This window comes from Apodemus sylvaticus, chromosome 9, assembly GCF_947179515.1.
Source record: "Apodemus sylvaticus chromosome 9, mApoSyl1.1, whole genome shotgun sequence".
NCBI lineage: Eukaryota > Metazoa > Chordata > Mammalia > Rodentia > Muridae > Apodemus > Apodemus sylvaticus.
The window spans coordinates 34,388,404-34,401,094 of record NC_067480.1 but is presented as its reverse complement, the minus strand read 5'-3'; the positions used below and the strand labels follow the sequence as shown (position 1 = coordinate 34,401,094).

At 46.2% G+C, this 12,691-nt stretch overlaps 1 protein-coding gene across 1 annotated transcript; it reads left to right on the top strand.

The window, feature by feature from the left end:
• Positions 1-8,956: 8,956 nt before the first annotated feature.
• Positions 8,957-12,218, top strand: Kcne4 (potassium voltage-gated channel subfamily E regulatory subunit 4). Its single transcript, XM_052193451.1, has 2 exons — positions 8,957-9,186; positions 9,788-12,218. The coding sequence occupies exon 2, from the start codon at positions 9,823-9,825 to the stop codon at positions 10,324-10,326; it is 504 nt and encodes a 167-aa protein (XP_052049411.1). The 5' UTR covers positions 8,957-9,186; positions 9,788-9,822; the 3' UTR covers positions 10,327-12,218.
• Positions 12,219-12,691: the final 473 nt, after the last annotated feature.

The following is a 12,691-nucleotide window of genomic DNA, read 5'->3' as shown; positions in this document are numbered from 1 at the left end:
CTGTAGACCAGGCTGGCCTTGAACTCAGAAATCTGCCTGTCTTTGCCTCCCAAGTGCTGAGATTAAAGGCATGTGCCACTACTGCCCGGCGATGTTGGATTTCTGACCCACCAGTCTCCAACTTCTGAGGTTAGGGACTATAGCCTTGTGAAAGCCTAACACCTTTTCTTTTAAACATAGACAGATAGACCAATAGACAGACAGACAGACACACAGACAGACAGACATTCACTCAGACACACAGATGCAGACACACACAGTCTCCCTCTCTGTCTCCCTCTCCCTCTCTCCTTTCCCAGAAGAGTTTCCCTAAACACCCAGGCTTCCTCTGGGCTGTTGGTCACATAGGCTGAGCCTGGTGACTGCTCTGCTAGGCTATCACCGATGCTTGGGGGAATTTCCTGTGACCCTGCACACACTTAGAGTGTGATCTATCACAGACAACATGTCTTTCCCAGTTTAAAGAGGAAGCCACGTTAATTCCTCAGCCATGACGCTAGCTTGTGTTCTATGACATTTGCATTTTTGTTTTGCTTTTGGGTTATTTTCCTTTCCATCTTCATTGTATTGTTCTGACCATTTAAGTTCAGAAGCTCTCTGCTGAATTAGGTCTTAAGACAAATATTCTTATTTGAATGAGTGAATCTGCCAATCGCTCGTTGGCAAACAGGAGCAAACAAATATAGCTGTCATGCACAATGAGGCATGGTGCAAGGAGTTAGATGGGTTCGGGTGAAATTAGAGAATATTAACCCTCAGACACTTAGCCCTCTACAGTTTACCCGACTAAAGACTGGTGACGGCACTGTACATGTCTTCTTCAATCTGCAGGATATCCTAGCAGAACTAGGGTGCATTCATCTCTGCTCACTGCCTGTGCTACACCAGTGTCTCTGATATCATTTTCCTTCATGTGTGCTGTGAAGGGTGATTTCTTGAGGTCAGATTGAGTTTACTTTCTAGCATGGCCCTGGCTATTGGCTGTAACTTTCTTTTTCTTTTTTCTTTTTCTTTTATTGGGTATTTTCTTTATTTACATTTCAAATGTTATCTCCTCCCCAGGTCTCCCCTCCAGGAACCCCCTATCCCATTCCTCTCCCTGCCTCTATGAGGGTGATCCTCCACTGACCCACCCACCTACTCTCACCTTCCTGTCCTGGCATTCCCCTTAAACTGGGGCACTGAACCCCCACAGGACCAAGGGCCGTTCCTCCCACTGATGTCTCACAAGGCCATCCTCTGCCACATACACAGAGTCCCTCCATGTGAACTCTTTGGTTGGTGGTTTAGTCCCTGGGAGCTCTGGGGGAGGGGCTGTCTGGTTGGTTGATATTGTTGTTCTTCCTATGGAGTTGTAAACCCCTTCAACTCCTTCAGGCCCTTTCTCTAATTCCTCCATTGGGGATCCCGCACTCAGTCCAATGGTTGGTGGTGAGCATTTACCTCTGTATTTGTCAGGCTCTGACAGAGCCTCTCAGGAGACAGCCATATCAGGCTCCTTTCAGCAAGCACTTCCTGGCATCTGAAATAGCATCCAGGTTTAGTGACTGATGGATCCCCAGGTGGGGCAGTCTCTGGCTGGCCTTTCCTTCAGTCTCAGCTCCATACTTTGTCCCCCCGCTCCCCTTTCTCCTTGTATATCTAATGTTTCACAGTTATTTCCTTGCATGAATATCCACCTTTGGCATGAGCAGATCCCAGGGTGATCTGACAGGTCAAGACAGACGGGATGAATCTCCATGGTGAGCTTCCTGGAGGCGGACTCCACTCTTTATGATCGTTAGGGTGACTGGAGAATACACATGTGGAGATATAGAGACTCTTGGGACATTGGTATAGCTCAGTGACTGATCACTTGCTTACTATGTATGTTGCATTCATGTGCATGTGTGCGTGTGCATGTGCGCATGTAAGCATGTGTGGATGTGTGTGTCTGTATGCTTTTGTGCACATGAATGTATGTGTGTATTTGTGTATATGTATATGTGTATTTTCATTTGTGCATGTATATGTATGTATGTGTGTGTTATTTGTGTGTTTGCATATGTGTACATAAATGTATGTGTGCATTTGTGTGTATGTATATGTGTGTATCTGTGTGTGTGTGCATGTGTGTATCTCTTTCTCTCCCCTGTGTGTGTGTGTGCATCTGTGTGTGTGTGTGCATCTGTGTGTGTGTGTATGTGTGTGTGTGTGAATCTTTAAAAGAAAAGAAAAAACCCCTCAGAGTGTGCTTTCATGGCCTGTTTACCTTGGGCTGACTCATGTGTTGAGTCTCAGCTGTCTTTGGAGTCACTGCATGGAGAAAGGTGATGGGAACTGACTGCAACAGGAAGCAGATTCCTGGAGGAAGGGAGATCCCCACTTCCTGCTCGCCACAGTTTAGTCTGTTTTGCAGAAGCCCAGCACAAGTTGTGCAAAGCTCTTAAATCCAGAGTCCCTTCTCAGAGCAAGACACTTTTGGAAAATGCAACAATTAGAGCCAAATGGATCTTGGTTTTGATTTGTTTCCCGTGCAATTATCTGATACTTTGAAGGTTTTAAGAAATCTTTTAAAAGCTTCAAAATACTGAAAAAAAAAAGTCAGTTCTGTTCTCAGCTGGAATCCTTGCAGCTCTTCATCAGTATCCTCTCTCCAGCCTGACCTCTTCATTAACTGGGACCAGAGGGAGTGACCAACAAGTGTTGAGCACTGTGTGTGGAAGAAAGGGAATATGTGTCTGGCGGCCTTTCGGTAGGAGGTGTGACATTTGATTCCAGTTCCATGGCTTCCTGGTGCGTGACCAGGACATGTTACCCTTTAGGCTTCATGGAATGTGTGTGTGTGTGTGTGTGTATATATATATATATATATATATATATATATATTCATTGTCTTCATTAGTCTCTTGTAAAAATCAATTAAGAAACTATGAGAAGAGCCTGTAGCACATTCTTCTCATTATTCAGCTAACAAATAATTCTTGTTACTGTGGGCCAGGTGCCACTCTAGGTGCTAGGAATGAAACAGCTTCCGCGAACTCTCTTTTTGTATTCTCCTCCATTGTTTCTGATGGTGGGAGGAGATACAAGCTATGTGCTTGGTACCAGTCCAAGCTGTGACGCACATAATGGTTAGGAAGAAGTTGGGCCTGCTGAGTGTCCCCTCACAGCAGCCTTGGCTTTGAGTCCCACCGCTCCTCAGATGTGTTCTCTGGAGTCACCATTTCCTTGTCCTATGATGAAATCTGGGGCAGATCCCATAACTTTTCTAGTCACTCTTGTCGGGATCGAGAAGATGACTCAATGATTTAAGAGCACTAGTTGCTCTCCCTGAAGACTGGCTGGGTTCCCAGCACCTGTTGGTGCTGTGGGGGGGAGTGGAGACAGGAGGATTGCTGAAGCTTACTTGCTCTGATGGGGTGGAACTTTGCAGTGCTACAGCTGTCTTGGGTTTACCCACACTCATGTAAGTAATCCCTTGTCTGTGCTCTACAAGAAAGGCCAATAAACTCCTTAGCCTCACCAAGTTGACTTTGATGCAATTCTCCTTTTGTCTGTCATTGTTCCCTATCTCAGGATAGTAGTTGTTTGTTTATACCTTCCTAGGGAGGGTTAATTCAGTGCTACCTTATAGCTTTATTTTAAGATTTGTTTTATTTATCTTATTTTAAAGTGTGTGTGTGTGTGTGTGTGTGTGAACAAAAGTGCAAGTGTTCAGGGTTGGAAGAAGTGTTAGATCCCTTGCAGCTGGAGTAAGGGCAGTTGTGAGCCTCCTGAAGCAGGTTCTGGAAACTGAACTTGATTCTTCTTTGAGAAGAACAGTCAGTTCTCTTAACCACTGAGCCATCTGTCCAGCCCCACCTTAAAGGCTTTTTTTCTGAAGCTTAAATAGGATAACATTAAGAAATGCTTAGAGCAATTCCTGGTATGTTGTAGGTATTAACGAAGTATCTGTTAAGTAAATACCAGGCAAACGTTTGAGAAATAAATAGTACATATGAGCTACTTACAGCTTTAAACTGTCATGAGCTGTGTCTTCTTTCTTCCTCCCCATCTCTGGATGATGTCTAAGATGCCCTGGTCATAGCATCGTTATCCTGAGCATAGCTGTTGTTGGGGGGGGGCGGTCATACTCCATACCTGGCAGATACCCAGTCCTGTTTCTGTTTTATTCCAAGTGCTAGGAATGTTAGGAACTATGCATCCAGGGGAAGTGACTAAAGGGTGACCCACCCTTAGCATTCCCAGATACAGCTTCTCAGAAAGAGTTTCTGGAAGAGCAGAAGCAGTGGCAGGCACAGGGGATTTTGTTCTGCAGAGCTCTGTCAGATCTGCAGCCCAGCCTGCTCAGGAGTGGGAGAGCCTGGTGGAAGATGGGACACTTTTAAGGATCTTGGCACAATTTATGATCCTTTTCTTGGCATGCTTGCCTCTTGACATGCTTGCGGGTGGCTAAATCGAAAACAGAGAAATTATGCAATGGAGCCAGTCACGTAGCATGGTCGAGAAAGAGCCGGGTCAGATCTCTCCCTTCTGTGCTGATGTTTAATCTGATGAGATCCGAGGTTCTGCTGTTATCCCAGCACGGGCTTTGTTTAGTAACGGGAGCTGTTAACATAATTTCAGAGATGTGTGGCCAGGGACTCTTGGGTCATTTGGTGAAAATGACGTCACCAGGAAATGAAAGTACTCAAATACTCAAAGCTCTAGAGAAAGTGTGTGTCAGGATGAGTCAGGGGGGAGAGAAAAGAGAGAAAACAACACACCACATCAAAACACAAAGACCACAGACAAGCTGTGTATGTAGGCTAAAGGGAAACTGCTGTCCTTGGGGTCACATGGATATAGGACCGAGGTTTACTGCTTCACTGATATTTTTTCGAGAGTATTCTAAGGAGGTACAGCATCAAATGCCAAGAATTGCATGGACTTCAGGAAAAAAAATGTAATGGAATGCTCATGCTTATGTCTGAGTTTTCAGACATAAAGACCCCCAGAGACTGAATACCGAACTCTCATTTTCTACTCTCTCTGAAATACTTTTGCTTCATCGCTTCAGTGAGACAAAAGAGAGTAGAGGCGAACAGGCTTTGGTGTTCCTCAGGCCTGGGTTCTAACCTTGATTCTACAGGAAGAGAGAGTTCCGTTGGCAAGTGCATGACCCTCAAGCAGGAGGGCTTGGGTTGATTCTCAGCATTCATGTAAAATGCTGGACATTGGCACACATCTGGAACTTCAAAGCTGGCCAGGCCGAGACAGGAAAACCTCTGAATCAATTAGGTCAAGGTTCATTGACAAACCTCATAAGGTGGAGGACAGAGGAGGAGGACACACAACGTGACTCTCTAGTCACGCATAAGCACACATGTGCATTCAAATACACATACAAACAGATGCGCGCGCATGTACACGCGCGTGCGCGCATACACACACACACACACACACACACACACACACACACACACACTCCTGATTTTATCACTAAGAGCATGGCTTTGGGAGCTTGCCTAGTTTTTGGCTTTTCAATGTCCTTCTCCCATCCCCCTTCCTTCTCCCTCTTCCTCTTGCTCTGGCCCCTTCTTGCTCCAGCCAAAGGTTTCTTCATTTGTTTCTTATTGTGGATGATTTTGAGCCACCATATGGTTGCTGGGATTTGAACCCATGACCTCAGGAAGAGCAGTCAGTACTCTTAACTGCTAAGCCATCTCACCAGCCCTTCAATGTCCTTTTTAATAAAATGGTTATAATATTTCACAGAACTGATGTGAGATTGATACAGAATAGATACATACCCAGGTAATTTTTTTTTAAGTGGGGACTTACCATGTAGGGCTTGAAACTCACCATGTAGACCAGGCTGGCCTTAGGGATTAATCCAGCTAGATAGCAACTGTAGTGCATCTTGCATTTATTTAAAATGCCAATTTAAAGTGGTTCAATCAAAACTGTTAGAATCAACAGTTGAGAAATAGACCTGGGCATATATGGCTAATCGATTATTTTTTTTAAAGATTTTCTTCCTAAATTTTTAATTATGTCTATTTTTCTATGTCTGTGTCAGTGACCATAGAGTCCAGGAGAAGGTGTCATATCCATTGGAGTTGAAGTCACAGGTGGCTGTGAGCTGCCCAACATGAGTGCTGGAGCAGGCTGAAGGAAGCAGGGTCTTTTCCACACACGGTGCTTGCGCAAGTGGACTTTCACATATTAAAACGTTAGAAACTTAGGCTGAGGCGATGGCTCAATGGGTAAAGTACTTTCTGTGAAAGCATGCAGACCTGAATTTGTGTCCCCTGTACTGATATATAAAGCCCAGAGCTTGGGAGACAGAGACAGACAGATCCCAGGGGCTCAATCCCCAGCCTGCCTGGCCAAGACAGCAAACCTGGTCCACTGAGAGACCCTGTCTCAAAAAATAAGGTGGAGAGTGATTGAAGAAGACATTTCAATGTCAACTGCTGGCCTACACACACACATATACACAGACACAGACACACACAGATATATATGCACACACACATACAGACACACACAGACACACACACACAGACACACACAGACACAGACACACACACACACACATACACACAGACACAGACACACACAGATATATATGCACACACACATACAGACACACACACACACACACACACACACACCCTTTGATTCATGATCAAACAGAACCCGCTTTCACTCAGTTCTCTCTTTATTAACACTTTTGCTCAAAGCCAGGCTTCTTACAGTCTTGCTGTGAAGAGGGCCTCTGGGAAAGACTGAGGGAGACAGGAATTTGCGAGCCCAACTCTTAAGTTTCATCCCCAGGATAAAGGGAGGTTAGACAGGAAGACAGCCGCAGAAAGTCTGGAGAGAGGTGTCTGTACACCAGGAAGCTCCCAGAAGCCTTAGGTAATCAGGGGAGCATCCAACCAGGACAACAAAACATGTAAACTGAACAATGTCTTTGCCCTATGGTGCTCAATGATTTCCTCCAAAGTTTCCTAGGAAGACCCCTGCAGAGTTCAGGGGCATCAGAGGTCATAGGGTCACCGGCAGGCAGTCTGTGGTTTCAAGGTCCTTTTTCCTCTGAGGCTTGTGACAATGCTTGCTTGTGACAAGTCCTTGGATTTGACCCTCCCTCTGTTTCTGACTTCGTAGTCCACTGGCCTCCTTTCCAGATTTGTTCCAGAAGCCAGGACTGTTCTTAGTTTTAGTGCCTTCAGGCTGTAGGCTTGGGCCTGGGATTGATTTTGTTTGACACTCAGCCAGCTGCTTGGCTCTCTGATACCTGGCTGTCACCTCCTACTCCTTAGTCTTGGGGACCCATTTCTCTACCTTCTCTTTCCCAGTTTGCAGTGCCTGCCTATCTCCTAGTGCTGGCTGATCTATCCCAAGGTACATGGGCGATACTACTATGTCAAGTATCAATAGATGTGCTTCTCATGGTCTTTCCTACTCTCATCTTCCAGATGTGCCACCACGTGCTCACGTGGATGGATATTCCCCTGTGCTTATGTGGCGGGCGGGCGGGTGGAAAAGGTCAGGTCTACCATGTAGCAATGGGGTTTTGAATGATAGAGTGGTGAACACAGCTGGACTGATGTAAGTGAAATCTCTTGACATAAGTGGCCTTGGTGTTGGGATCAATGGCAGATGATTCCTCAGTGCTGGTTGGAGATTTATGGGGTGAGCGTACTCCAAACTGAAACATCCGGTGTGTAGTCCAGCCATGGACTCCTGGTGCAACTCTTTGCCCAGGATGCCTGTCAGAATTCACATCAGGCACAATGACAGTTGTAGCGTCTGGACCATATGGGCTGCATACAATCAGTGGGGAGTTTTCATGCTTCTCCATCGCTTCAGCTCATTGACAGTAGACCCGCCAGTGATGCTGCCTTTAAAATTGTCGTGCGTGCCAGCCACTGCAGCTCCTCAATCCCACGGGAGGCTCCTGGAGGTAAAGGCTCCCTGACAGTTTCCTGGGATTAGAATGACAGCCCTTTACAGTAAACATCCCATTGAGCAAGTGACTTAGCAACCAAGTCCTTGGTCAGTCTTCTCATGTCACACATGTTTTGAATCTTGCTTGGTGGCTCACTGAGAGAATACCTGCTTCTCCCATGACCTGCCTGAGGTACACAAAGATGTGTGATGATCTTGTCTGGTACTTCAGAGGCACGCACCATGTAAGGCAGAATGGAGCAACACCTGCTCTCAACCGCTCTCGCCAGCACATTTCCACTTCGTACAGATCACTAAACAGACTCTGAAGATTTTTGTTCTCATACAGACTCTGTCTTTGTAGCCAAGGCTGACCTTGGACTCTCCCTGCTTTGCCTCTTAATTGCTACATTAGTGATGTCTACCAACCCCTGGCTGGAATCTGAAAGATTGCAAAAGAGATAATAAAGACTGTACCTGTGAGCTTAATGTGGAAGGCAAGTAGAATCTTTGTGCTTTTAAAGGGCTAACCTGTGCCAGCGAGCCTTGCACTTTAGAGTAGTTAGGCTGAAACAAACTCAAAACTCATAAAGTTCTTAGAACTCTGCTTGCTGACCAGATCTGCCCCTCACTCGCCAACAATTTTACTGCAGCAATACGAGGCCTGGGAAGGTTAAGGGAGGGTTTATCAAATTCACCCAATTAGTGGAAGAACTTAAAATGGAAGCAATTGTTTCTTGACTATAAATCCTACCTTTGCTTCCCACTGTCTTTCCTTCTAAAGGCAGGGCAGGTTTGGATTCCCCATGAAACCCTATTGGTAACATATCAATCAGTTACTTCCCATAAGGGAAATGAAACATGAACTCCTTGTCAGGGAGAGTGGACTTTGGGGTATCAGTTAAAATGCAGTACTTTTTTCGTTTGCTCCCCTTTTCACACATTGGTTTTGGCCACCTAAAGCCTGTTGCTCTGAGCTGGGGCGGTCGGTCAGTCAGGACAGGGAGCTCCTCCTCCCCCTCCTTTTCTCTTCACAGCTGCAAAGTTCAGGGAGTTGAACTGCTGTGCTTTGAGTTCGCTGCTTGCTCCGCCACAGTCAACCTCTGTTGTAAATTTTCCTCCCGGAACACGTGACGATGCATTTCTTGACTATATATCCCAAGGACAGCAGCGGGGCTGTCAGAACGCAGAGCCTGACTCAGAGGAGAAACCCCTCAGATTCAGCCGTTTAGGAGTTCCACACTTGGGACAAACTGTCAGCCTTTGGTAAGTTAGCGAGGCTCCTTCTCTTCAGAGTCATGCAAGGGGGGATAGTTCTATTAATAGAGAAAGTTTTCTTGCTTTTTTTTTTTTCTTATAAGGAAACTTTGCTTTGAAAGTTGAAACTTTTGAAACAAGCTGTAAGGCTTGCTTCTGCCCTGCCAGCTAAAGCATGCCTTTCAAATTTTAAGATTTTTTTTCCCATGAATCCTTATATGGTATATAATGTTTAAAGTATAGAACTAATGCACGGCTATTTTCTGAAATGTAAATAAGGTGTGTTATCTATCTATCTGTCTGTCTGTCTGTCTGTCTGTCTGTCTACCTATCTACCTATCTTATCTATCATCTGTCTATCACTGATTTTTCTATCTGGTGAAAGTTTTTCTCACTTTTCTCCTTTCCCTCCCCTAATTTATTGTACTTGCTCCATGCTCTCTGAGCTAACCCGCTAACTGCTTGGTGAGATTGCTTATATTTTGCTCTTTCTTTCATTCCTGTTCTTAATCACCTATTTTGATCTACTGCAATTTCACGGGCCATGTGCTTGCCTTCTGCTGGTCCTGTGGATCCAGGTAGAAGGTCTAACTTGTGGCTTTCTCTCCAGATCCTGACTGTGTGAGAGGCAATTCCCTGCTGAGGATGGAGCCTCTGAACAGCACCTACCCCAGCGCTGCAGCGTCCAGCAGTCCCCTGGAGTCCCACATGCCTAGTCACAGCGGCGGTAACGGCAACGAATACTTCTATATTTTGGTCGTTATGTCCTTCTATGGCATTTTCTTGATTGGAATCATGCTGGGCTACATGAAATCCAAGAGGCGGGAGAAGAAGTCCAGCCTCCTGCTGCTGTACAAAGATGAGGAGAGGCTGTGGGGGGAGGCTATGAAGCCGCTACCTATGATGTCCGGCCTGAGGTCAGGGCAGGTGCCCATGATGCTGAATGTGCTGCAGGAGAGAGTGGCGCCTGCGCTGTCCTGCACCCTCTGCTCTATGGAAGGAGACAGCGTGAGCTCCGAGTCCTCCTCTCCAGATGTGCACCTCACCATCCAGGAGGAGGGGGCCGACGATGAGCTTGAGGAGACCTCTGAGACGCCTCTCAACGAAAGCAGTGAAGGGTCTTCAGAAAACATCCATCAGAATTCCTAGCACCCCTCAGGCCTCTGGAGGTAGCTCCGTCAGCTACGCTTGACAGAGGGAAAGACATTTGCCAAGTGCCTGGTTTCACTTTTGCTCTGCAGCTGCCACAGTGAACAGACTGAGGGCGAGCCCCAAAATGGGGAAGGGAGAGCTAAGTCTCAGCTGGAGTCGTCGAGGTTCCTGTGGTTTGGGACTCATCACTGAAAAAGTCCCAGAGACGTACAGCATGACCATTGACTCTGGGACCTGGGTGTTGGGGGTCCCTGTTCAGCATCTGGCTGGATAGTGTGTTGTGTTTTCACTGGAGGCCCTGGGTAACTTCTGCAGCATCTGTCTGTGCCCAGGGCTGACAACTGCCCAGGGCAGGCTGAAGGACTAGTTTTGATTTGCTACTTTACCTAGAGCTTTGTTCTTCTAGATCTGATTAGCTGTAAGTATCTTTAACGTGTGCCTGTGGCATTTGGTCACAGACAGTTATGTATTTCTTTTGGAGGTGGGAGAAAGCTGAAGACAGAACCCAGATGGTTTGCACAATGCTAAGAGAGAAGGTGATTTGTACCTATGTCTGAATTAGCTGGGAGTAGAAGCTATGACCTCATCTGAGCTTCGGTCTCACCTGTGAGCTTGAACTCTGACTGTACAGCATTGCGGGCAAGCACGGCTTTCTTTGCCAGTGAGCTTCCTCCTGACCAAGCCTGCTTTCAGGATGGCTGTTCACGGTGGTCCTCCTGACCTTTACAGATTGGGTAATGGTGGGGTTACGCGAGGCCGAATCATTGACAGCTCTGCTATAGCTCTTTTTCCCAGCCTAGTTTTCTGAGGCCAGAGAGGACACATGTGGGCCTCATAAAATGGGGTTTTGTCACGTAGCTGAACCCTGGAAGGGCATACTTAGGCGAGATCATACAGAGCTGCGGTTCAAGCACAGTGGTGCTTCCTGGTCTGAGCCCTGACACTCATTTACTGTGAGGTCCTGGGCATGTCCTCACAAGATTCGCTGCCTTCATGAGGCTCCTAAGGCTGTGCAGCCCCAGGGGGCTGGGAGGACATCTTTAGACTTTGTACTGTGTGATAAATCCTCCACAGCCTGGTGTGAGGAAGTTTGGAGCAAGTATTTCCCCTTTGGCCGCTTAGTCTGGGGAAAGATGTGTTGACTTAAAGGCACAGTTGGAGACTTCGGATATGTGTGACTGGGGAATTCGAGGCTGCTCCTCAGTCATCCTTACTGTAGTTTTCCCAGGGTGGGACTGAAGAAGCAGGCAGCACAGCTTCCCCTTCAGAGTTCTGTGGATGGGAGGTTGTTCACACAGCCAGTGGAGGGAAAGAGGAATCTGAAGGGAGCTACCCAAGAGCCTTGCTGCAGGCTCTCACACCCTTTGAAGACCACAAGGAAGCAGAAAACCCCCTAAAGGTCAAGTTTGCCTCTAGTGCAAAACCTTCTTAATTTTTATTTATCAGAACTCTCCCTGGCTTGGAGACAAAGCAGTTACTAATGTCCCCATGAGGGGTTAACAGTAGAAGGAGCTGGTTTTTCAATCAGTTTTGACACATAGATAGAGAAGTAATTTATATTGGAGGCGGAAAGGGGCCCTCTGTTCACTTTAAGATTCAGAGTGTGGATCAACTCCAAAGGGGGCCGTTTAAGTTGAAAGAAGCCAAGTTAAGTTTGGCCTCTTGCCTGGAATCACTTGAATTCTGAAACTTTACTGCGACAGACATGTGCGCTGTCACATTTTCCATTGCTTAATTCTGGTTTGGTGCAAGTCTGTCTGCGCCTGTTACAACGTGATGTATATACTTCCTTCCGATACATTGAGTTGTAGACAATTGTCTGTTGTATTTAATGGTTTGTAATTTTCACGATATTTTTTAATTTAAATAAAACACGTTTTCATTGAGAAGACACATTTCTTTGGTCCTTTAACATTTGTACCATTTCTAGTTTCTAAACTGTTGCAAGCCACTGTATATTCTACTTGTGTCTGGGGTCAGACTTCCACAAAGGCACATTGTTTGCTATAGGGTGAGCGTACAGTGTCTTTTCCATCCTTTGGACCACTTTTTTGGGACTGGAAAACAAGCTAAGGATGGTCTTACATCACCTTCTTCTGCAAAGGCCCGGGAGCTTTTAGGCTCGAAATGTTAGCGGCTTGGCAGGTGCCACTAAGATGTCTCTCCAGATTTGGTTGCAAGAAAACATTTGCTTTGCACGCTGACTTGGCAAACATCATCCACATGTGTGGCCCCGGCAGTCCAGGCTTAATGGGCAGGGTGGTGTCATATGAACAGCAGAAGAGACTTTATGAACACAATCAAATGCAACATCCACAGCTGGAGTTCTGCTTCAGCTACCATTGTCTAAGAATGATTTCTA

What these genes read in the sequence shown, in the direction of transcription:
- Kcne4 (XM_052193451.1), top strand. Translation starts at nt 9,823, where the DNA reads ATGGAGCCTCTGAACAGCACCTACCCCAGCGCTGCAGCGTCCAGCAGT.